Raw genomic sequence first — 26,525 nt, forward strand, 5'->3', positions numbered from 1 at the left:
ACCAATTAAATGCTGAACTCTTTAAAGCTGATGCTAAGCAAACATCAGATATCCTTTACCCAGTTTTTAACGAAATTTGGGAGAACAACATCATACCAGACAACTGGTCTGAAGGTGACATCATAAGGATACCAAAGAAAGGTGATCTTACTAATTGCAATAACTGGAGAGGTATCACTCTTCTCTCTATTCCTAGTAAAATATTTAGCAAAATCTTAATTTCAAGAATTAAAACAGCTATAGACAGAACACTACAACAAGAACAGGCAGGTTTTAGACCAGGACGAAGCTGTACAGACCACATATTTGTCCTTAGAAACATCCTCGAACAATGTGCAGAATGGCAAAGAAAAATAATCATCAACTTTGTAGATTTTGAAAAGGCTTTTGACAGTTTACACAGACAGGGATTATGGACCATCTTAAAAAGCTATGGAATTTCTGAAAAAATAATACAACTCATCAGAGGCTTCTACGACAACTTTAAATGCACTGTAGACTCTGACCCAGACACTAGTTTTTTGGTAAAATCTGGAGTGAGGCAAGGATGAGTGATGTCATCTCTCTTGTTTATCATTGCAGTCGACTGGGTGATGAAATCAACAATGTCAAATACCAACAACGGAATAAGGTGGACACTCACTTCAAACCTAGAGGATATAGACTATGCAGATGATCTAGCATTAGTATCCCATACTGAAAATCAAATGAGAGAAAAAACGGAGAGATTAGAACAGAATGCCAGAATGATTGGTTTGAAAATCAACTCTAAGAGAACAAAATTAATGACAGTAAACATGCCTAATACACCAGACATCCAAGTAAATGGAGAACAACTGGAATTGGTACAGTCCTTCACTTACCTAGGTAGTGTTGTTACATCAGAAGGTGGAGCTGAACAAGACATCAAAACTAGAATTGGCAAGGCAAGATCAGCCTTTCACAGACTAAGAAACATCTGGAAAACACCATCAATCAGAAAAAAGACCAAACTGAAAATCTATAACAGCTGTGTAACATCAGTTTTACTTTATGGAGCTGAATGCTGGAGAATGACCGAAAAAGACATTAACAGGTTATCCAGCTTTCATAACACCTGCCTACGAAGAATCATGAAGATATACTGGCCAAACAAAATAACTAATGATAATCTTCATAAGAAAACAAAAAGCCAAGATATTGAAACCACTCTGCTACAGAAAAGATGGAAATGGCTTGGTCATGTCCTAAGAAAACCACAAGGAGATATGACCAAAGTTGCATTAAGATGGACACCAGAGGGAAAAAGGAAGAGAGGACGACCAAAAACAACATGGCGTAGAACAATAGAAACAGAGATGAAAGAGAGAGGTTACACCTGGGGAACTATTGAGAAAAAAGCAGAAAACAGAGAGGAGTGGCGGCAACTTGTCCTTGCCCTATGTGCCAAAAGGCATAACAAGGACTAAGTAAGTAAGTAAGTATTACGTTTTGCTGCTTCTGGGAAATAAGTGTCTCGAAATTTCAGCACTACATTGTATTTTTAAATGTAAAACAACTGAAGACTAAACTATTTGTATGTAATGGCATATGTTGAAGTCTGTTTAAATTTACAGAATATTTATTTATGATGTATCACGTGTTGCTGTTATGTATAACAACTGAATACTAAGTTATTATGTTGTCTTTCTGCTACCAGGATAAGGTTCTGTGGATTCAAAGACTACAAAGTATTTGACATGTAAAAAAAACTAAAGACTAAGTTATTTATATGTTTAACTTTATTAACAAATTTGTCAAAACCAAGGATTGTCAAAACACACTGAGATCAAAGAAGTCAAGCTGCGAAAATAATTTCCCTTTCAATTTGTACACCAGTGTTTTTACCCACCCAAGCTGACTATTTTATTTGAATAAAATGTTATTTTCATTATTAATCCCTCAAAGACAATTCATATAACAATCAGTGATATCAAAGATTTCGATTTATACCTAACATGACTAATCAGCAATTAAAATTCAATCAACAATAATTAAAAGTAATTATAAAATAAAGTGTAACCATGCAGCCACGAATTTTATTTAATTAATATTCTGTATTCAGCTTTTAATAGATAAACATAAATTTTAATATAAACATGCATTTCTTTCATTAATGTAACATATACATATCATTAATGAGATTAGGGCGAACGAACTCAGGGCGAACGGAACACCAGGGCGAACAAACTCAGTGCGAACGAACCTAGGGCGAACATGTAATCAGGGCGAACGATCCCGATACCGACTTTATGGAACCAATTTCAGTGGTTAAATAATTCGACAGCAGCTTGAAGTATGGCTTATTTTCTACAAATCGTTGTGAAGACGACAAAGATGAAACCACTCCTCCGTGACTTAAATCTTCATGGATATCTGTAAACAAGCCTGTACGGAGGAAGGGCTCATTTGAAATGTTAATGGATATAGATCATGCCAAATCAATAAGAAGCAACCCTTACTACACAAAGATGTAGAGAAAATGAATGGTTAGCTTGAAAAATAAATATACTCTCTCTATATTAAAGTATCTTCGATTGCAATGAGTATGCTCCTTTAGGATAAAGGGGGCTGCCCCACTCATTGCAATTATTCTCTTTCTTACAATATTAAATATATCCACTGTGTGGCCTGTGTGAATTCAATTAAAACATGTCCTTAGGAGCTATGCTGCCAATTTTTTTTATGCATTAAAAACATTTCAGTACAGACCATTTACTTTTAATGGGGTGCTATGGATTTCACCCCAAACTTTAGATTTCTTTGGTTTTCTTTAAAGCCTGGCAAAAATATAACCTTATCACATTTAATCAAATATTGTTAGAAATATGAAAACAGTCGGATGTCTTAGTACTTTTTTTTCAAGTTGCCTTTTTTTCAATTGAGGAAGATTCAATGTTTTTTGTTTTATTATTAAAAATACACTCTTTAATAATTGTCTTATAAATCTATAATATATACATTTTTCTGATGAAAATACTCTACTCATGAAAACATTCTAGTCAAGAAGCATACATGTCTGAATATATTTCTTTAAAACAGTTCTAGTCATAATGACATTCCTTGTTTATAAGTGTTCCAGTTTTTGATAATTATACCATATTTTATGTCATAAATTGGATAATAACACTATTTTAAAGTTTCAGTTTTGGTTAAAAAGTTTTTTATCTGAAAATGCCTGTTCATTTGGGGTTCGTGTTGTTTATTCTTTAGTTTTCTATGTTGTGTCATGTGTACTATTGTTTTTCTGTTTGTCTTTTTCATTTTTAGCCATGGCGTTGTCAGTTTGTTTTAGATTTACGAGTTTGACTGTCCCTTTGGTGTCTTTCGTCCCTCTTTTTTTGATGTTGTTTTCAGCATGTCCAGTATTTGTTGTTTTAAAATGTTTTTTTTTCTTCACAAGAAACTTGGTTTAGTGTAACTGCTTGTTTAAACTGTATTTTGGCTGATAAAATAAAATATTTTTCCTACCTACCGACCCTTCAGTCTGAAGGTACAGTCGGAAAACTGCAAACAAACATATTTTTAAGGTTGGCCTCAAGTATGTTGGCCAATATGTAGTTTTGATATTAAAAGCTAAATAAATAAATAAAATCTATGAAAGGTTGGCACTGATTTATATTAGTGTCTCCTCCATGACAATCTTGAATATTAAAACCAAAGTTTAAATAAAAGACACCACTATTTTAGTGTTTGCAGGGGCGTAGCTGCTGTTAGGCACTATATATAGGCACGTGCCTACACATAATTTTTCACAAATATTTTTTTTTATTAAAAAAAATGATAAACAACGTTATCTGTAGATGAACTCTTTGATTATCGAATGTCATGTGTACACTAGTCTCTCGTTCTTAGTGAATGGAATATTGGATAGAAAAGAATGTTATTATATGATTTTACCTTATATACTGACTCTGTGGATTCTTTTATTTCGTGGGTACCAATTTTCTTGGATAGTGAAAAAATTGCATCTACGTGGATATTGAAATTCATGGTTATTGCAAAGTCTACATACATTCCTTAAGAAAATTTGTAATTTGTTGAACATTTAAATTCGTGTTTTCCCTGTACCCACTAAATCCACGAAAATTAGTATACAACGGATATTAATGAATCCACAGTAGAATCTATAAACTAGAACTTTAGTTGGTTCAGATCATTTCACTTCTATTAACAAAAACTTGAGTGAACCTCAACTTAGACACATGTGTGTTTTACTTTAATTAGTTGTTGTTAGTTTTCAAGTAGCTTTCCACTTTGCCTTCACCGACAATGTTGGTTGTCCGTTTAGCTGTGCAGGATGTATAAATACGCAGACACGTCAGGTCAGAACGGGGACATTAAATCAGATACCTAGTTGTAGAGAGAATGCCACTCTTTGGGGAGTTCGTAGTTGGTCTACTGAAAGGCAAAATTTCTGCCCCTATCCAATAATCCCTGATTTCCAATGCATGGCATTTTCAAAATCCAGACCGTCGTCCTGGACAACACCATTTACAGGACCTAGTTCCCTGTTGTATTTATTGTAAATTTGTTTTTTTTGGTTCATATTCCTAAGCAGGTAGGGATTTAACAGTAGATGATATAAAGAAATACGATGGTATGAACAGAACAGAACTGTATGTATGTGTTTGTGTGGCTAGGATGAAGGTTTAAGAAAAAAAAAAGACTGATGGTTTTTGTCTTGCCAAAAAGATAGTTTTTTATATAGTAATATCAGTGTTTACGTGGGTGCCTATTTTATATGAAGGATCGTAACAATATTAACTATTTATCAAGTTATACGTATACTAGTATATCAATCAGAACAGAATAGATATGAAAATACCGAACAGGGTGTACTGCTGAATTAAAGGGATATGCTGATCTACGCTGGGCAATGCATATTGTTTTTTTATTTTTTTCTCCATATTTCCGATTGTACTGCGTTATCTGATTCACTAGTCAGATAACTCATAATTCTTCGAACTTTTCATCATGTCTATTATAATTATAATGAATAAACAAGGACTCTCAAGAGCCTGAATCGCTCACCTGGTAAACAATGCCTTATTGAACATATTGAACCATGCCAGGCAGACATGTACAGTTAAACAATTCTTCAATATTACAAATATCAGGGGCATTATACCTGAAAAACCAGTTACCAAATTCGGCTGAAAATTTCAGGACAGGTAGACCTTGACCTAATAAATACTTTAAAGGGAAACTTCGCCAAAAAATCAAAAATTGATATTATGTTCATTCTGTATAAAAATGCTCAAATTCATAGATATTAAAGTTTTATTCCGTTAGATAAGCGATCACCATCGATTTTAAATTTAGAGTATCAATTCTCTTCGTTCAGCCATTTTATCTTCTTTCCCGATTTATAACACCGATATGTCTATAAACCACAAAGAAACAAAACTACAGTAACCGATGCAGTCGTAATTGCGTTTCGATACCTTGTCAATCGTACGTATAATTTATCCGACTAACTAACTTGATACGGAACATACTGGTATTCTTTTTTTTTTTTTTAATTACCGTGGTCTGTTGTTTTCGAACTGTTAATATTGGAATTGGGTATGAAGTCAAAGTTGAAATCATAAATAAATGTTCAGTGAAAATTGTTTTCGAAAATCTTATTTGTTCATAATTTTTTAAAGTAATAATTTTTATTCAAATAAATTCTGATCTTTCCTCATCTGATCACCAGCATGACTAAAGGTATTACTTCCAAAGGTATTGTGAGGGGTGTGAGGTGACACGTCCAGGTATTCAAGCGATTTCCTGTTGGGCTTGCAAGTTCATGCATCGTTTCACTTCTGTAGGTATTGATCAGTGTACACAGCCGATAACTTATAACTTTCCATTTTGAATTATCAGATGTATAATATACAACTGTCGTACTTGTCATTACTAAACTCATACGCTTGTTTATAAATAACATATCTGGTGTAAAGAATATTATTCATAAAAATAAAAATAATATCAAAAAAATAAGATTTGATAAAATTAAAATCTAATTAAATATTTTTTCCAAGGGTGAATTTTGGAAAATGTAAAATATACTCATTGTCAATAGTGAAGGACAGATTGGAACATACCAGAAAAAATGATTTAAAAAAATGTACGCACTTGTCGACGATTTGTTTATACGACTGGGTAGAAAGTTACGCCGGAACTATAGCGCAATTTAAACAGTATGTAATCATCGTCGAAGAAGAAGAAGAGACCCAATTTGATTTAAATACAGGTCGATGTATAACTTGCTTTGGTTCATCGAAGTTGTGGACATAGTAAAATCACAGATTTATATTTCAATAAGATTGTTCTCGAACAAAGGAAAGAATTTGTCATTACATTTGTTGTATATGCCACTGGACGAACACTTTAATTATAACCAAAGGATGGGAATATTTTGCTGGGAAACTATTGAGTATCAAAGTTTCGAATTAATTTCGGGATTTATTTTCTTTCTTGGTATTCAATAACAGAAAAAAGAATAAATTACTTGTCCGCTAAAAAGGGGTATTCTTGTCACTTAAAAGACTTTTGGTTTTATTTTTTTTTAAATTAGGTAAATATGACATTGAATTTGTTCTGTCTTTTTTTTAAACATCGTTAAAAAGTTGTGTGTGTAAGGTGAACGCCACAAGAACCCTGTCATACTAGTATGAGAGTATAGCATGTAAACATTCCTTCTCAATAATATGGTTGTATTGGAAATATTTTCATACAGATTGACAACTCATAGTCCGATATGCATGTAATATTTGCCACATGATGCCCATAGTTCTTTCTAACATCATCATCTTATTCTTTGATATTGCTGTAAATTAACATCGATGGTTCACACCCAAACAAAATGGGAGTAATGTACCTTCAGAGCTTCTCCGTGTTATACACTTGTGAAACTTAATATGTAGACGAAATTTCTGTATTAAAATGAATCTACATCTCACAATCAGGATTTTCAAAAAACGATTTTGAGTAATTTCCTTACAAATCAATATAAATGTATGGCAAGATATAACCATGAAGGAATTTATTAAAAAGAAGATGTGGTATGATTGCCAATGAGACAACTATCCACAAAAGACCAAAATGACACAAACATTAACAATTATAGGTCACCGTACGGCCTTCAACAATGAGCAAAGCCCATACCGCATATAGTCAGCTATAAAAGGCCCCGATAAGACAATTCAAGCAAGAAAACTAACGGCCTTATTTATGTAAAAAAATGAATTGTTTTTGTCAGACGCAAGAACTCATGACTATCATAAACGTATACGTATATATGCATGTAGTTTCAGAACATGCGGTCGATGTCGATAGTCCGTTTTCTAACTATTCAGAGTTAGACATGTCACTTGTTCCTTTTTGGAAACATACATATTTCCCCGTCCAACGATGGGAACTCTTTCGAGTTGTGTTGACTATAAATGCTTGTATGGTAATTCTGTCGTTTATCTATACAAGTGGTTGCATTTCCTCTCCTTTCCTAACAAACAAACTAACGAAACGCTACTAGTCTGCTTTCTCTGGAGCTCATCCTCAATGGCGCTTATACGTCAGGAAACTTACATGTATACTAATAATGATTGTTTTAAGAACAACGATGTAGGGCAGACTATTCAAAATTTGTCAATATCAGTTATGCATGTCTAAAATATAAGTTTTATTACAACTACTGTATTACTTATTTGGATTAATGACGGCTATCATGTTCAACCATGCACACAAATATTATTATAGAATTTTAAAAAAATGTACAAAAATCCTCAAAATAAATGCCTTAGCTTAAGATTTGAATACAAGTTAAGAAATTCCGGTAAAGTCAATGATATCAAACAGATGTGCAATGGTATATCAAATTGGGTAATATTGCATTCAGTTTTACTAAAGATTAAAACTAATATTTCTTACTTCATAATTGAATCTTTACGTCAATGCCGCTAAGAAAGTAATCAAGATTGCTTCCTGTTATTTTTATACACTTTCGGAATTACGAATCTGAATTTTATTTTCAATTAATTTACACAATTTAATTATTGTATCTTTATTCTCATCGTGTATTAAATCTTAGTAGATTACCACATCATACTCTTTCTAATCCTTTCTGTTTATCCTTTCCAAATAACAACATTCATACCTGTGTACGCTTGAACTCACACCTGCGGCTAAATAGCTACAAGGTAAACGAATTGACCTCAAGCCGAGAAATATACAGTGACCTTTACAAAATAATATACATACTCTGCTCACACATTAGTTGCATTGAAATGATAATCAGAACAATAACGGTAAATAGAACTGAAATATTCAGTTCAATATCAGTAAAAATGTTCAATAAATATTTTATGAAAAAAATCTCAACAATAATTAATGAAATTTTTTCGAAAACATTTACTAGAGATAATTTTATAGGAGTTTAATTCAATCAATACAAAACGGTATATGCATATTCATTTTCGTTCATTCTTATATTGTGGTTAATAACTACGACCATTTGTCAGCTGTGCGCTTTTAATTACGTATATTGTCGATAAGCTATAAGAGTTAAACAGATTTTATTTTTTCCCAGAGTTCAACAAATCGGGCTAATACGTCACGACCCACTTGAGAATTCAACCAAAAAAGTTACAAATACTTCATTTTCTCCGTTATTAGAAGGAATATAAATTTAAAACTTTGCAAATGTGTTTTTTATGTTAAGATGAACATAATTAGATGATAAGTAAAAAATCGCGGAATTTCCCTATAACTTCTTGTCTTTTTTGCTCTAAATGCTTGAGTTTTTTGAGATATAAGCCAAAAACTGCATTTTACCCTGTGTTCTATTTTTAGCCATGACGGCCATGTTTTTGATGAAATTGAAAATAAAACACAAACTTTATTTTATACACCCTACTGATCGTTCAGTTGAAGTTTGGTTGAATTTGGTTGAGTAGTTTTAGAGCAGAAGATTTTTTTAAAGTAAGCAAATATGATGAACAAATTGTGAAAAATTGTCATTAAAGGACAATAACCCCTTAAGGGGTCAATTGACAATTTTTATCATATTAACTTATTTGTAGATCTTACTTTGCTGATCATTTTTGCTGTTTACAGTTTATCTTTATCTATAATAATATTCAAGATAATGACCAAAAACTGCAAAATTTCCTTAAAATTACCAATTAAGTGGCAGCAACCCAACAATTGGTTGTTTGATTCATCTGAAAATTTCAGGGCTGATAGATCTTGACCTAATGAACATTTTAACACCATGTCAGATTTGCTCTAAATGCTTTCGTTTTTGAGATATAAGCCTAAAACTGCATTTGACCCCTATGTTTTATTTAAAGTAAGTGTCCATGTTTTTTGACGGATCAAAAATCAAAGAACAAACTTTGTGCAGGCAGGGCCGTAGCGTAATGGAGGCAAATGAGGCAAATGCCTCACTTTTGAAACGACGTTCAAACTTTAGAAGTGTCATTTTTTTTTAATTTCATGTATTTTACATTATCAATATGCGAATTTCGAGTTTCAAACTATCTACCGGCACACTTCATACAGTGTTTCCAATCTGCAGCAGCGATTTTGAATATAATTATTTTACCATAGCAGTGATGGTAAACAAAAAATAAGTGTCCCGATTACAAATCAAAATACAAAAATTTAAACAAATCTTATTTATGTCGTTACAAAACTGGTTGAAGACGGGTTCTTTAAAGAGAGAAAAAGATGAAAAGGGAAACTCATGAGTATCACTGTATGCTGGCTTATAACTTTCTTGGTTTATTTTTGAATCTACCAATGTTTACACACTGAACAACAAACATGCTGCAAATGCAAATCGATAAAATAATTCATTGACCAAAAAATATAATGATTATTTATAATTGATTTACTGAACAAAATCATGAAGCACCGTTTTCATAAATATGGAAGTCTTTAATGTACAAGGCAATTCATGATTTTTATTTATCTTTAATAAAAGTATGAAATATATTTTTGGTATTGTTTGAAAATATTTTTTTCGTGTTTCTTTTTTTCTATTATTATTATTAACATTGTTTGGTTGTATGCTAGCGTGTTCCATTGATTCTATTGTGGTAGGCCGTGGGTTCGAACCCCGAAACGGTAGGTCAGACCAATGACTTAAAAATTGGTAGAATAATGTGTCCAGGTAGGTTGACATGTCTTCCAGCGGAATGTTTACATTTTTACAGATAACTTTTGATCACTTGTGACATTAGAATGTCAAACATCTGGTTGAGTAACAATGCTGGTCTAGTCTTCTCTGTACCTATTCTTATGGTTAATGATTATGTATAATGATTGATTGATTGATTGTTGGTTGCTTAACATCCAGTGGCAAATATTTCATGCATATTCAGGACGAGAACAAGTTAACAAAAAATACAATAGGTAGGTTGTTGTAATATAGGCCATCTAGGACGATGGTCGGGGAAATGTGGACTGCCACTGGAAAATGAGGGTTTATTGGATAGGGACAGAAATTTTGCCTTGCAACAGGCCACCTACGGACCCCTCAAAGAGTTGTCGCAAGGGTTCTTAACGTGCATAGAGCGTGGCACTCTCTTTACACGAGGCATCGGATTTAACGTCCCCCTTCTGACCGGACGCGACTGCGAACTTGATACATCCCGCACAGCCAAACGGACGCCCCACTTCGGCAAGCGTTTTACTGCCGGTCGGGAGAAGACCAAGTGACCATATTTCTATTCCCCAGTCACCCTTGGGGATTATGTATAATAAATGTATCCTAATTGATGCTTATAATATGTTCTCATCTTTTAGAAGCTTATAATATAACTTGCTGTTGGAGATAAATATATATGTATATACATCAGAAGGTGTGTTGAAGCTTTTTAATAGTACAAATCACAGGAGAATCGTAAAGGTTTGCATGGTTGACCAACAGAGATTAACTTTAATATTGAAACTCGTTTTGTTACTTACTAGGTTAGCTAATAAAAAAATCCGCATTTCTGTTATATTTTTTTGTTTTTTTATTATAGATAGTAATGCTGAAATAAGCTTCTTCCATTTCATGCATCCGAACCCCCCTAAAAAAAAAAGGCCCAAAAATTTTTCACCTCGCTCCACTCGGCGGATTGCCTCACTTTAAAAGGACATGCGCTACGGCCTTGGCAGGATAATCTAAGGAACAATCATACTAAGTTTCATCCAAATCCATTCAGTAGTTTCAGAGGAGAAGATTTTTTAAAGTTAGCAAATATGATGAACAAATTGTGAAAAAATTGTCATTAAAGGACAATAACCCCTTAAGGGGTCAATTGACAATTTTGGTAACATGAACTCATTTGTAGATCTTACTTTGCTGATCATTTTTGCTGTTTACAGTTTATCTTTATCTATAATAATATTCAAGATAATGACCAAAAACTGCAAAATTTCCTAAAAATTACCAATTAAGTGGCAGCAACACAACAATGGTTTGTTTGATTCATCTGAAAATTTCAGGGCTGATAGATCTTGACCTAATGAACATTTTAACACCATGTCAGATTTGCTCTAAATGCTTTCGTTTTTGAGATATTAGCCAAAAACTGCATTTGACCCCTATGTTCTATTTTAAGTAACGGCGGCCATGTTTTTTGACGGATCAAAAATCCATGCACACACATTGTGCAGGATAATCTAAGGAACTATCATATTATAGCGAACCCAATTGAACCTTTCTATGGATTCACCTGCAAGTTACCTGTCCATTTAAACTTTTGGCAGTTCTATTGTCCCATTGAACAAATACAACAGGTATTGTGCTCTGTATAGTTTATTCACCAGGACCTTTAAATTTCTTCTAAGAGAAATCTATCACTCATTGATTAATCTACCAGAGTAAAAAGTTTATCTGCTAAATTGATAGAAATTACATGTTTCACATTAAAAAAAAATGCCTGTGATTTCGTGTTTATTAAACATTTATAATACTTTTTTCAATCTGTTCAAAATACTTAATAATTTAATCATAAAAAGTTTGTTTTTAAAAAAAAAAGTATTGTTCTTATGAAAATTTGCATCTTTCAGTTTTTGTTAAGTTATAGAATACTTTTAAGAAGGCCTTAATATATAAATATCAACATTTTTAGGGGTTTTATATCAATTTTTTTTTAGAAATAGGAATAATGTTGATTTTTTTCAGAAATCAACTTTTATTAATGTTTGAATCAGTGTTTACATTCAACAGATTGTTAATATAATACATTCAAACTCATACACAGTTTTTTATGCATAGTGAAAGTGTAATTTCTATCAATTTAGCAGATACATTTTTTACTCAGGTAGATTAATCAATGAGTGATAGATTTCTCTTAGAAGAAATTTAAAGGTCTGAGTGAATAAACTAAACAGAGAACAATACCTGTTGTATTTGTTAGATGGGACAATAGAACTTACAAAAGTTTAAATGGACAGGTAACTTGCAGGTGAATCTATAGAAAGGTTCAATTGGGTTCGCAATAAGTTTCATCCAAATCCATTCAGTAGTTTCAGAGAAGATTTTTTTAGGTTTATTTTTCATTAAAAAGGCAAAATTCTTTGTATCAGACCATACTGTCTGTAAGAAAAGTTAATTGCAAGAGCCTTTTTGTGCTTAGATTTGTTGTATCATGTCACATGAGTATAGAAATGATAAAAAAGACACATTTTTTTTATTTCTTATAGCCTCAATATGCATTTTTTAATGTAAATATGTGGCACGGCCTAAATTGACCCTTATTTTTTTCCAGTCTTACTTGGCTTAAGACCCTTTTAAACTAATATGATGTGTTATTTGTGAAATTCTTTCCATTTAAAGTACATTCAATACATATGTGAGGATTATTTAGAACCAAAAAGCTTCACAAATTTAAAATTGCTGGAAAAAATTACATCTTCATGTAAGGCCCCCTTTCATTGAAAAACCTCAATTTTTAGGCCTAGGCTGATATAAATTTGACTTTTGAATAATTATGCTAAGTCTGATAAATCAAATGAGTACTCTATTGCTTTAAGTACATAATAAATGATATATTAGAGCATTTAAAAAGTATTTTTTGGCAATATTTTAATTTTTAAAGCCCAAAATGTTGATAGTTGAAATTATTCAATTTTAACGTCAAAATTTAACACGCAAAGATGAGTATAGAATTTAACATATTGTCTATAATATATATCCTATTGTTATGAAACTTTGCAAGCAGTGATATAATTTATTAAGCTTTGGTCATACCAAGTTTTTTTAAGATTTGTCAACTCTTTCTATCCTATTAGGTTTGAGACCACAATTGTCGTCCCTTGATTTTCGTTGTTCACGAATATAGTCCCTATTGTTAACAGTGGGTTACTTGCCAATAATTTTTATACCCCTTCCAAATTTATTTTTCCATATTTAATGCCTCAAATTGTAAGTAGTGGGGTGAAATTACACTGTAAAAAAATTTGGGTCCAGAATTTTACAGGAAAGTAGTGATTTGGTCCAGTTGAAAAAGGTTAAAAATTAGCACTTCAGAAGCTGTCAAAAGATTTCAAGACACCCTAAACACAAAATTGTCCATATTTTGAGTTAGAGGCGATGAAGTTTTCTATAATTTTGATATAACTTGTCCCAAAAGTAGTACAACACACTATAAAAATTTCATTGAGAAAGCGCAGGTGGGATTTTTTTAATTTTCATTTATGTTCTAAAAGAAATGCACTACGAATTAATTGTGTTCTCGGACCATATGGATATACATGCTGCAATGACAATGTTTAGCAAATACCTGCACTGGGGTAATCTGTAATAGTATGTGTAATTCAGGTCTCGGACGACAGGGTATAACTAGCTGTTTTGTACTTTAATATCTGTAAAAGGTCTGTCCAATATTTTTTTGGTATGAACTAAATATCAATTATATTTACCGTATTTTCAGTCATAACATAGACATCTTGGTTGTGAATTTTAATGTCTAAAACTGGAAATGAAATCTGAACTTTTTTAAAAATTCCTAAAGTTTTGCTGTCTGTTGTGTTCACAAATATCTGCAAGTAAAAGTTTCCAGGTATAAAACAATCATAATTAATCAAATTCAAGTATATATAGTATCCTTCTGTTGCTATCATGTTACAATATTTCCCAACTAGTTTTATAATGTTTAACTATTAACTATTGCAATTTGAAAAGAGCATGCTAAATGCTAAATTTTGTACTTCAACTTACATTGTAGGCTATGAGTGAAAAAAAAAATTCCAATGTTTTTCAGTCTATCCTGTCTGTGAACGAAAGCCAGATGGGATGAAAATGGTACTGTTAAAAACAAAGTTGCTGAATAATGTGAGGTCAATTAATGAATAAAACAAAAGAAGCTACCATGATTGTCATCTGAATTAACCAACCAGGGGTGGAGGAATCTCTTTCATTTTATATATTTGTCAATTTTAAAATATGTTTGTTCTTATCAGAAAGATATTTTATCTGCTGTGTTTTCTGCATTACAAAATGACACAAAAAGAAGTAAAATCATCTTTTAGGGGCACCAACTCCTTTATGGTGTAAACTGATGATTTCAACCATGTTGACTTATTTACAGATCTTTATTGTTGAACTTTTTTTCATATATATTGTTGCTCCCAGTCAATTATAGCTTATACAAGAATAATTATAAAATGGGTAAAAATGGTTAATCAGGAGAAATAACTCCTATGACGGGAAGTTAGTTAGCAAAAAAGAGGTTGTTGATGCAGTTAGGTCACTGAAAAATGATAAAGCTTGTAGTAAAGATATGATACTCAATAAGTTTTTGAAGCATGCAACTAATAAACTTTTACCTATTTATGTGAAATATTTTAATATTGTTTTTGAAAGCAGTATAGTATCAGAAACCTGGTCTCATGTGTATATGTGTCCTATATTAAAAAACAAGGGTGACCCTGCAGATGCTGGCAATTATAGAGGTATAACTATCACAGTGTAGATACTATTCTGTACACTATCCGGATGTCGCGATTTTCAAAAGCGAGAACTTTTTAGATCACATTTTAAATTTGATGGATATACTGAATTAAACGGTAAGTTTACCATCTACATTGTTTAATGATTAATTCAGCTGACATCGATATTCTCAAATGGTTTAGAATTAAATTCAGCACATTCATTATTCGTAAATTCGCCTTTATCAAGAGATTTTCAAGTTCATCACTAGGGAAAATCAGTCAGTGAACTTAAAAACAATCATTTTACCCTCTTGTGTATAAATTAAGGTAAAAAAACAGACTTAATTAACTAAATAAAGTATATTTCAAGTTGGGGTAAAAAAGGTGGGGTTTCAATTACCAGAACACCCTAACCCAGCAAACAGCATCCTCTTATTAAGATAAACCTTCATCACATGTTCAAAACATAATTAAAAGTGACAATTTTGAATGTGTTATTGAGGCCTAAATAAAAAAAAAATGATAACAATACCAAATAATTGTTCCTAAATCGTTACAGAACAAGGCAAACAAACTCATGCCAGACATGTGTTGCATTCGATTGCAGTAGTTTTAATGTATATAAAACAAATCAGATTGAAAGTAAAAACTGTTCATGAATGTCACAGAATAGATAGCAGATCACCATTTGAAAACAGACATTTGCCTTTTATCTAAACAGGAAGATTGTTATTAGAACAAAATTGTTCTGAATCTCTTTGTGGCAGTTTACTATCACTGCAATATATCACAAAAATATATTAATACAATATAATTCTAATTACATTTGTGTCATTAGTTTAAACTGCAATTGAAAATATCAGTGCCAAGACAGTTTTTATACAGAACATTTTTAATCCTTGAATTATGATTCAAACAAATCAAGCCAATTAAGATATTTCTTCTTCTTTTCAATTTTTGTTTACCAAACTTTTGCATTTCAGTTGCCCAAGTGATTGTACAGACAATAAAATATCTGACATTTAGAAAATGTTTATTTGGGTTTCTACTGGAACAATGACTTTTAAACTTTCAGACAGGTCAGACTATATATCAGAAAGTGTACAAAAGTCATGTGAAAATTCTGGTAGTAACGATGGGTTTTTTGGTGTTTATTCAACATTTTTGATTTCTGCTCTGTGACAATTTTGATCAAATTAACTATAATAGCCCAACCATTCTAAGGAAAACTATTGGATACATTTGTTGTTTTCATTATTTTATTGGTTCACATATACATATAGAAAGTTTTGAATACCATAACTTAATGCAGAAACGTTATATATTAAGTAACATTAGAGTTCATCAAAGTTTCCATCAAGTAACTTGTTATTTTTTCGAATGTCGGAGCTCTGCTTGACAGTCTCCTGAATGACCAAAACATTATAAAACTGTACTGTTCCCACACTGTGACTATTCTGACACTTATGATTAGACCATTTGTTTGTTCAAACTTTACAAAGTGGCATGCTGGAATAGTGTAGCATCAGATACAAACATGGGTCAGTGATAGGTTAAGATCAAAAGCATATGCACTAGCTTCTTGCATTTTAAAAGCTGTTTAACAATAATAACAAACCTTTCCTATTTTCCCAGTTGCTGTACCTGCATAAATCACAGCATGATGGTCAAATGGAAGTACACCCAGTTTTACTACAGCACCACTCACTGAATTATCCTCACTGAATATAACTTTATCATTCGATAAAATCACATTTCCTAGAATTGGCCCAAAAAATTGAGTATTACAGAAACCATCATTATCATCAGTTAACTCTGGACAGGAAGTCTGAATGCAAAAAGAAAAGTATAAATGTGTTACAAAATCAAATTGCTGGATAGCACCTCTGGGAAGTTTACAACTGTAGATGTGTATTATTTCATATAGGTTATAGTCTAGATGTGTATTATTATGTTTTAAAAAAAATAACTGCAGACCGTATGTAATGTTAACTGAAAGAAAAGCTAAGTCCATTACGTAATAAGTAAAATATGGAAAAACAAGAATTTTTGTTTAACTAATTTCCTTCTAGATACTTTTGATGAGGGTTGGCAAGGGGGGTCCCACTAACAGCAAAACAGCAAATTGATTTGGCTTATAACAGATAACAAGGAATTAAAATGGACAAAAACAGATAACAGTAAATGAAATATTAAAATAAGGCGGGTCCTTGAATGACAAATCCAGTGTTTCTTATTACGAGTTAGTCCAAATAATTATGATGTCTGGCAAGGCTATTTTAATTTATGTTGTAGGCATCCCAGAAAAAAATAAAATAGCCTTGCCAGACGTCATAATTATTTGGACTAATTACAAGTATAATCCTTTGTAATGAATTCCATTTTCTATGAACATGGTTTTTAGAATTATGTATCTAGATATGTATATTTTAGAATATTCTTGTCCGTCTGTTGTCAACATGTCAGACATAACCTCAAACACCCTTTAACCAATTTACATAAAACTTTGGGAAATTGTTTATATCTATTGACATGAGCTCCCTATCGTTTTTTATAAATTTTAGATTTTAAGTTTCTGAGTAATTGGGTTTTATTCAATAAAAATGTGTGTTTTTTTTCTTCAGTTTTCTGATAATTTCTAAAAAAAAATCCTTTCACAAATTTGCAGGGAATTTGGGTGAATTGTCTATATCTATCGTTGTAAACACCTTGTGATTTTTATTAATTTTTCGATTTTATGTTATTCAGTTAAGGGGTAATTCATTAAAAAAGATGGTATTTTCAAGTTTTCGGACAATAACTCAAAAATGATTTTAGCAGTTCTCATGAAACTTTGATCTTTTGTTTATATACATGATATAAATTGACAGATTTTTTATAAATATCTGATATGACATTGAGAAGTAATCGAAAATTTCAAAAAGGTGACGGGCGTATCATGTGCTCATTGCGTATATAGCTGTTTATTTGTTATGGAACACTTTTTTCAGCATTTATTTTTGTACAGTTATAGACACTCACACATGCTTGTAATTTTAAAATAGTGTAATAAAATTGAGAATGGAATTGAGGAATATGTCAAAGAGACAAAAATAATATCTAATAAAAATTCAAGGGCAGTTATAGTATCAAAGTATAGGTCCAATTGACATAGTTATTGTGTTTGTTGCTACTAAAAAATGACCTCAAAGAGTTTGAATATATATATAACAGCATAACAGCTAAACTCCTTGCTCCCCCTCTTTGATCATAAACAAGCATCTGTCCAAATTTGGTACAAATCCAGGGAAGTTCAAGAAAGTTATTAAAATTTTAAAAACTTTAGCCAAATGCACAGAGTGAATGTAATGTTTCCTGGCAAAAAGTCCATTTATATGGTAAGTAAAATACTGAAAAAAATGATTTTTTTTTACAAAATTTAATTCTGGTATGATCATAAACAAGCTTCTTAGTATCCAAGTTCCCAAGAAATCCAAGATAGCTTAGGAAAGTTATCAAAATTTCAAAAACTTAACCACAGAGTGAATATTTTCAGACGCCATCAACGAATGTAGGAACGCGTATTGTCTCACTTTTTCAACAAAAGTCGAAGGCTTGAAAACAATCACAATTTTTAAATTTGTACAGGGGCAAAATTTACTCTAAACAGTTTATCGGACGCCACCAAAACTCAAATTTAATTAATGTTTTGTTATAATGAGCATTGTGTTTAAGTTTCATAACATTTGGTTGATACAAACTGAGGTTTGAGATCGTAAACAAAAAATTCTAGGAACTTTGAATAAAATAGTAGTGAATATTACTTTCCATTCTTAGGATATAATTTTGTAAGATACTTCTTGGTAAAAGTGGCACAGTTTTAGCCAAACAGTGAGTTCTTATGGGATATTGCATTGTCTATATTTACAGAAATGCAATCTTTATTCCAGTTGGGTGAATTTACAGGAGAACAAACAGACTTTCACCAAATCAGATTTATCTCAGAGATTTTAATGAATTTCAGGGGTGGATAAAGCCATTTTAAAAAGGGGGTCCTAACCCATGGCAGGACAACGGGGGGGGGGTCCATTTACATGTTCCCATTCAAATGCATTGATCGTCAAAAATAAAGGGGGGTCCAACCCCTGGAACACTCCCTCTGGATCCGCTCCTGAATTTAACTCAATTATGAAGTTTTATAAAGTCTTCCAATCTAGCAGTGCGGTGTGAATTGGGCACTTTACCCATTAGCATTAAATGTTATCAACTTATGTTTAAATATAATGAGCGTCTCAGTAATATTGGTGAACGGTCTGGTGGTCCGCATGAAATTCTCAAAGCTGCTTTTGAAGTGGACAAAACTCTCACAAATAAAGAAAATTCATGGTCTTATAAACTATCTGAATTAATGAAATATATTGGAATATCCTTTAACAAGCATTGTAATATTAATTTCAAACAGAAACTAGAAGATTTCTACAAAAATAAAATTATTTTTGAACTTTCTAAGATAAAAGATGGAAACTGTGGTAAACTTTTATTTTTTAGTAAAATTTATACTAAATTTAAACAACAAGAATATTTAAATTTTAATATTCCTAAATACCTTAGAAAAAAAATCACTAAATTAAGAATAAGTGCACACTCATTAGCAATAGAAACTGGGAGGTATGCAAGACCAAAAATACCATCTAATGAGAGATTTTGTAAATTTTGCACAGAAAAAATTGAAAATGAGATTCATTTCTTGATTGAATGTCCGCAATATAAAAACATTAGATCTAAATATAAAATAAATGATATTAATTCAAATAATTTGGATGAAAATTTTACCAAAATGTTAAATCCTATGTCTGAAAAGGAATTAAAATCTATTTGTATGTATATTGAAGAAGCTCTTGATTTGAGAGACCACCATACCGTTTCATCAGATAATAATCTTTTACAGTAGTTTGTGCATATACATATATATATATAAATATCTTGTATTGTGTGTTTTAAGTAAATATACGAAAATCTATAATAATACTGAAATATAAGTCTATGGTATCAATATCAGTCTATAATGTATTTGTATACATAGAATTGGCTCATGACTTGTTACATGAATCTTTATTTCATTTATATGTTGTTTTAATATTATAATTGTCTGTATTTGGATCACGCCTCTATTGTGCTCTTTCCAATAAAATATTGAATTGAATTGAATTGAATTGAATCAAAAAAATCCTGAAGATGACCTTAACTATCATGACTTGGGATAAATTCACAATTTACAGTATCATTACTGTATGCATAGTTTAAATACTTAATGCCCTCAATCCAAAATAAATTCATAATATTTGCATATTTGTAATTTGAATTGTTTAGAAGTGCCTCTATTTACTGAGACTTCACTGTCATTAAACTCATAGATCCTTCCTGAATATTGTTGGTGGAGTGTTTTTGTCCAGTAAATAACCCAATAGTTACATGTAACATCTAGATGTGCTTTTTTGTGACAGCAAAAATTACTTCAATTAATCTTACAATAGTGTGCTCTATCCTAAATAATCCATATTGCTAAACAGTAGAATAACTCAGGAAATACTGTAAATTAAGAAATTTATATTGCTATATATGATTGTGGCCAAGTTTGGATTAATTTGGTCGGTAGATTCAGAGGAGAAGATTTTTGTAAAAGATCATGGAGATTTACGAAAAATGGTTAAAAATTGACTATAAAGGGCAATATAAACTCCGAAAGGGGTCAACTGACCATTTTGGTCCTCCGGACTTATTTGTAAATCTTACTTTGCTGAACATTTTTGCTGTTTACAGTTTAAATCTTTCCATAATAATATTCAAGATAATATCCAAAAACAGTAAAATTTCCTTAAAATTACCAATTTAGGGGCAGCAACCCAACAATGGGTTGTCTGATTCATCTTAAAATTTCAGGGCAGATAGATCTTGACCAGATAAACAATTTTATCCCCTGTCAGATTTGCACTAAATGCTTTTGTTTTTGAGTTATAAGCCAAAATCTGCATTTTACCCCTATGTTCTATTTTTAGCCATGGCGGCCATCTTGGTTTGTTGGCTGGGTAACAAAACACAAATTTTAAACTAGATACATTAATGATGATTGTGGCCAAGTTTGGATTAATTTGGCCCGGTAATTTCAGAGGAGAAGATTTTTGTAAAAGATCATGGAGATTTACAAAAAAAAGGTTAAAAATTGACTATAAAGGGCAATAACTCCTAAAGGGGTTAACTGACCATTTTGGTCATGTTGACTTATTTGTAAGTTTTACTTAGCTGAACATTATTGTTGTTTACAGTTTAAATCTATCCATAATAATATTCAAGATAATATCCAAAAACAGTAAAATTTCCTTAATATTACCAATTTAGGGACAGCAACCTAACAATGGGTTGTCTGATTCATCTAAAAATTTCAGGGCAGATAGATCTTGACCAGATAAACAATTTAACCCCTTGTCAGATTTGCTCTAAATGCTTGTGTTTTTGAGTTATAAGCCAAAAACTGCATTTCACCCCTATGTTCTATTTTTAGCCATGGTGGCCATCTTGGTTTGTTGGCCGGGTAACAAAACACAAATTTCAAACTAGATACATTAATGATGATTGTGGCCAAGTTTGGATTAATTTGGCCTGGTAGTATCAGAGGAGAAGATTTTTGTAAAAGAGCATGGAGATTTACGAAAAAAGGTTAAAAATTGACTATAAAGGGCAATAACTCCTAAACGGGTAAACTGACCATTTTAGTCCTGTTGACTTATTTGTAAATCTTACTTTACTGAACATTATTGCTGTTCACAGTTTATCTCTATCTATAATAATATTCAAGATAATAACCAAAAACAGCAAAATTTCTCTAAAATTACAAATTCAGGGGCAGCAACCCAACAACGGGTTGTTCCGATTTATCTGAAAATTTCAGGGTAGATAGATCTTGACCTGATATACAATTTTACCCCTTGTCAGATTTGCTCTAAATGCTTTGGTTTTTGAGTTATAAGCCAAAAACTGCATTTTACACCCTATGTTCTATTTTTAGCCATGGCGGCCATCTTGGTTGGTTGGCCGGGTAACAAAACACAAATTTTAAACTAGATACATCAATGATGATTTTGGCCATTTTGGTTTAATTTGGCCCAGTAGTTTCAGAGGAGAAGATTTTTGTAAAAGTTAACGACAGAGGACAGACGCAGGATGACGGACGACAGACGACGGACGACGGACGCCAAGTGATGAGAAAAGCTCACTTGGCCCTTCGGGCCCGGTGAGCTAAAAAAAGGTTAAAAATTGACTATAAAGGGCAATAACTCCTAAAGGGGTCAACTGACCATTTTGGTCATGTTGACTTATTTGTTAATCTTACTTTGCTGAACATTATTGCTGTTTACAGTTTATCTCCATCTATAATGATATTCAAGATAATAACCAAAAACAGTAAAATTTCCTTAAAATTACCAATTTAGGGGCAGCAACCCAACAATGGGTTGTCTGATTCATCTAAAAATTTCAGGGCAGATAGATCTTGACCAGATAAACAATTTTAACCCCATGTCAGATTTGCTCTAAATGCTTTGGTTTTTGAGTTGTAAGCCAAAAACTGCATTTTAACCCTATGTTCTATTTTTAGCCATGGCGGCCATCTTGGTTGGTTGGCCGGGTAACAAAACACAAACTTTTAACTAGATACATCAATGATGATTGTGGCCAAGTTTGGATTAATTTAGCCCAGTAGTTTCAGAGGAGAAGATTTTTGTAAAAGTTAACGACGACGGACGACAGACGACGGACGATGACGGACGCTGGACGCCGGATGCCAAGTGATGAGAAAAGCTCACTTGGCCTTTTAGGCCAGGTGAGCTAAAAAAAACACCCCTGTTATTGTTACAAAGTGCCACAACTAAAAAAAAAAATATTTTTCATTTTCACCAAAAAGTATGCAGATCATTTGACCATCATAAGAAACAACTATATTAAGTTTCATGAAATTTGGATAAGTCTTTCTTAAGTTACGGTGCGACATGTTTATGCCAGACAGGCACCGGACATTAGTATACCATAATATGTTCTGTCGAAATTTGACCAGCGTAAAAAAAACTAAGTTCATGTTTAGATTCAGCATATCAAAGAACCCCAAAAATATTTTTTTTGTTAAAATCAAGCTTAGTTTAATTTTGGACCAAATTGGACCTTAATATAGACAAATTTGAAAACAGGACCCAAAAAAAAGAATCTAAATACTCGGTTAGATTTGGATACTCAAAGAACCCCAATAATTCAAAAAGATCAAACCCAAAAAAGTTTTATTTTGGACCCTTTTGGCCCAGGACCAAACCTCCCAAAATTGATCCCAACCTTCCTTTTGTGGTCATAAACCTTGTGTTTAAATTTCATAGATTTCTATTTACCTATACCAAAGTTGTTGTGAAAAAAACAAGAAAAATGCTTCTTTAGGTCCTTTTGGGGCCTCTTTCTCCTTAACTGTTGGGACCAAAACTCCCAAAATCAATCTCAACCTTCCTTTTGTGGTCGAACATCATGTGTTAAAATTTCATAGATTTCTATTTACACATTGAAAGTAATTGTGCGAAAAAAACAAGAAAACTGCTTATTTGGACCCTTTTTTGGTCCCTGATTTCTATACTGTTGAGACCAATACACCCAAAATCAATCCCAACCTTCCTTTTGTGGTCATAAACCTTGTGTTAAAATTTCATAGATTTTTATTCACTTATACCTAAGTTATAGTGTGAAAACCAAATGTCTGAGGACGAGGACGACATGATACCAATATAAAATTAAAAAAATTCGCAGTCGTATGAAAATTAGTTATTTCCCTTTGAACAGAAATCTACTGATTAATAAGTATTTCATCAAAAATTTTAATTCTAGGGAAAAGGCTTTAACTGAACTAAGAGAAAAGCTTAAATCCTGAAAATTGAACTTGACCTGTAACTTGTCATGATAAAACAATAAACCAAATAACAAATCAATATCTTCAAGCATGAAGAAAAAAGTCTTGAAAACCAATTTGCCGGACTAACAGACAGACAGATGGAATGGACGGTCAGACAGACAGACAGACAGACAGACAGACAGACAGACAGACAGACAGACAGACAGACAGACAGACAGACAGACAGACAGACAGACAGACAGACAGACAGACAGACAGACAGACAGACAGACAGACAGACAGACAGACAGACAGACAGACAGACAGACAGACAGACAGACAGACAGACAGACAGACAGAGTGCAAACCTTAAGTCCCCTTTGACTTCCTTGGTAGGGGACTAAAAAGCTGGGTTCATCAACTCATTTTCGACCCCCTCTATCTGGTAAATGATGTCACAAAGGTGTGTATAATTGGCGAGTTTTTTTCTGTGACGGATGAACTTGAAAGTGGTCTTGATTTTTATTGGATTATTTATTTTTTGTTCCTTTTTAAAATTTCACTGATTGGGAATAAATGCATAATGACTGATTGCTTCAAACTTCTTTATACCTAGCATCTGTCACCAGGCTTATTTGGACTTAATTTTTATTTCGTCATTTTATTTAGAAATTGGACTTTTAGAAAAGATATTATTTTTCAAATCTAAATATTTACATGTATAGACAAATAATGTGTTAATCTTAATTAGTGACATTTGAATTTCAAATGTTTGTGACAGATTTAGTTATTTATTGAGTTACAGAAATTAATATGAAAGACATTAATTCATACTAAAGATGTGAAAATTATTGTATAGGAAAATTGAAAGAATAAGATCATATGAGTATTATAAATTATAATTATCTTTTATATATTAATTAATGTGAATGCTGTCACTTACATGACTTATAGCTTAAAGTTATGAAATGTCATTTTAATTTGAGTATTGTCATGTTAAGGCCATAATAAATAATAGGTTTGTTTGCCCAAACGCTACCTACCCAGAAAAATGCTGCCTACTCAAATTCTTTTATTGTCCTGATTTGAAGAAGTTTTTTTTTAATCAAATAGGCATGAAGACTAATAAACATCTGATACTTCAATTTCGTTTTTTTTAAAAAGAAAAGAAAATGCCTACCTACCTACCCACTATCTCAACCTTTGGGTAGGGTTTGGGCAAACCAAAATATTTTTAAGTGTGGCCTAATTGAGTAATGTCTATTTATAAATATTTATTGTAAACTTTGTGAAATCAGTAAGATACAGTCTAGGAGTCACATTATATTGACATTATCCTTTGTATAGTTTATATAAGTACTTTGGCTTGGAATTAAATTATATAACTTGAATGTGTTGGATTTTCGTGAAATGCAGCAACTGGTTCATGATATTGGTGACTTTTAAAGCGTAATTGTTTTTCTAATGATTTTACAAATAAAATCATGACCCATTAACGCCCCCGTGGTTACACATCTATAACAGTGATGTGTCCAAAATGGTCATGGGGACTTCTTTTGTTATTATTTTTTAAATTCTATTCTCTAACTGATGTGGCGATGCAAAGGGTGACTCAGACATGTAGTTCAGCATTGGTCATGGTACTCAAGGCTTTAAATATTATTAAGACAAAAGGGGACATGAGTGAAACCAAACCCATATTCAAAGACTTGTTTAAAGTTTTAACTCATGGGATATGTACGGCAAACAGGAAAAGAAAGCAGATGATAAGGCCTATAGTCCCAGGGAAATACAGGAAATTGTGTGAAGTAGACACACCTGTTACAGAATTTTTGTTCGGTGACAACCTGGATGAAAAGGTGGACAAATTGGACAAAGATGACAAAAGGTCAGACAAGTTATCTATGGAATCAGGAGGTGTTTTTTTAGGGAAAAGAAAGCACAATTGGTCAAAGGACAGTCATTGGGGTCCAGCAAAAGACAAAAACTGGCCAAAAGACAAATTCTGGCCAAAGGACAAATTCTGGGCAAAAAACAAAAAGAAACTGAAGAAACCAAAGACAATACATTAAATGTATCTGGAAGTACTTGTATGTTCAAGTTTTACAATACTCCAGATAATTTTATTGGAGGACAGATTTCAGTATTCATTCAAAACTGGGTATTACTAACTTTGGATAAGTGGATAAGAAATGTTTTAACTGGTTATACAATTGAACTAGACAATATACCATTTCAAAATACTATTCCAAAAACAATTGAATTTAATGAACACGAAAGTGATTTAATTCAGAAAGAGATTGAAAAGTTTTTAAGGAAAGAAATTATTGAAAAAGTGTCAAATACATGTAATGATACTCATGGATATTATTCTAACATTTTCATTAGACCTAAAAAGGATGGTAGTGTTAGAGTAATTTTAAATCTTAAATCTTTCAATGATAATGTTGTCAAAAAACATTTAAAAATGGAAACTCTGCATACTGCTATTAACAACATTAAATTAAACCAATTTATGGCTTCAGTTGACTTGAAAGATGCGTATTATAGTGTACCAATACAAGAAAGTGATAAAAAATATCTAAGATTTAGATGGAAAAATGATCACTACCAATTCAAAGTACTTCCACAAGGGTTATCGAGTAGCCCAAGGGTTTTTACCAAATTGTTAAAACCTGTTTATGGAAAATTACGT

The 26,525-nt window shown here is 32.0% G+C and overlaps 1 protein-coding gene across 7 annotated transcripts in view; it reads right to left on the reverse strand.

The window, feature by feature from the left end:
- LOC134726436 (plexin-A1-like) overlaps positions 1 to 26,525 on the reverse strand; it is a 201,346-nt gene that overhangs the window by 152,240 nt on the left and 22,581 nt on the right. For all 7 annotated transcript variants that reach the window (XM_063590864.1, XM_063590856.1, XM_063590885.1 and 4 more), the window contains 2 exons: positions 16,553 to 16,762; positions 13,924 to 14,043 (listed from right to left, as the gene is read on the reverse strand). In XM_063590864.1, the coding sequence (XP_063446934.1) occupies positions 13,924 to 14,043; positions 16,553 to 16,762 (330 nt within the window). The remainder of the gene's footprint in view (positions 1 to 13,923; positions 14,044 to 16,552; positions 16,763 to 26,525) is intronic.

Source organism: Mytilus trossulus, chromosome 1 (assembly GCF_036588685.1).
Source record: "Mytilus trossulus isolate FHL-02 chromosome 1, PNRI_Mtr1.1.1.hap1, whole genome shotgun sequence".
NCBI lineage: Eukaryota > Metazoa > Mollusca > Bivalvia > Mytilida > Mytilidae > Mytilus > Mytilus trossulus.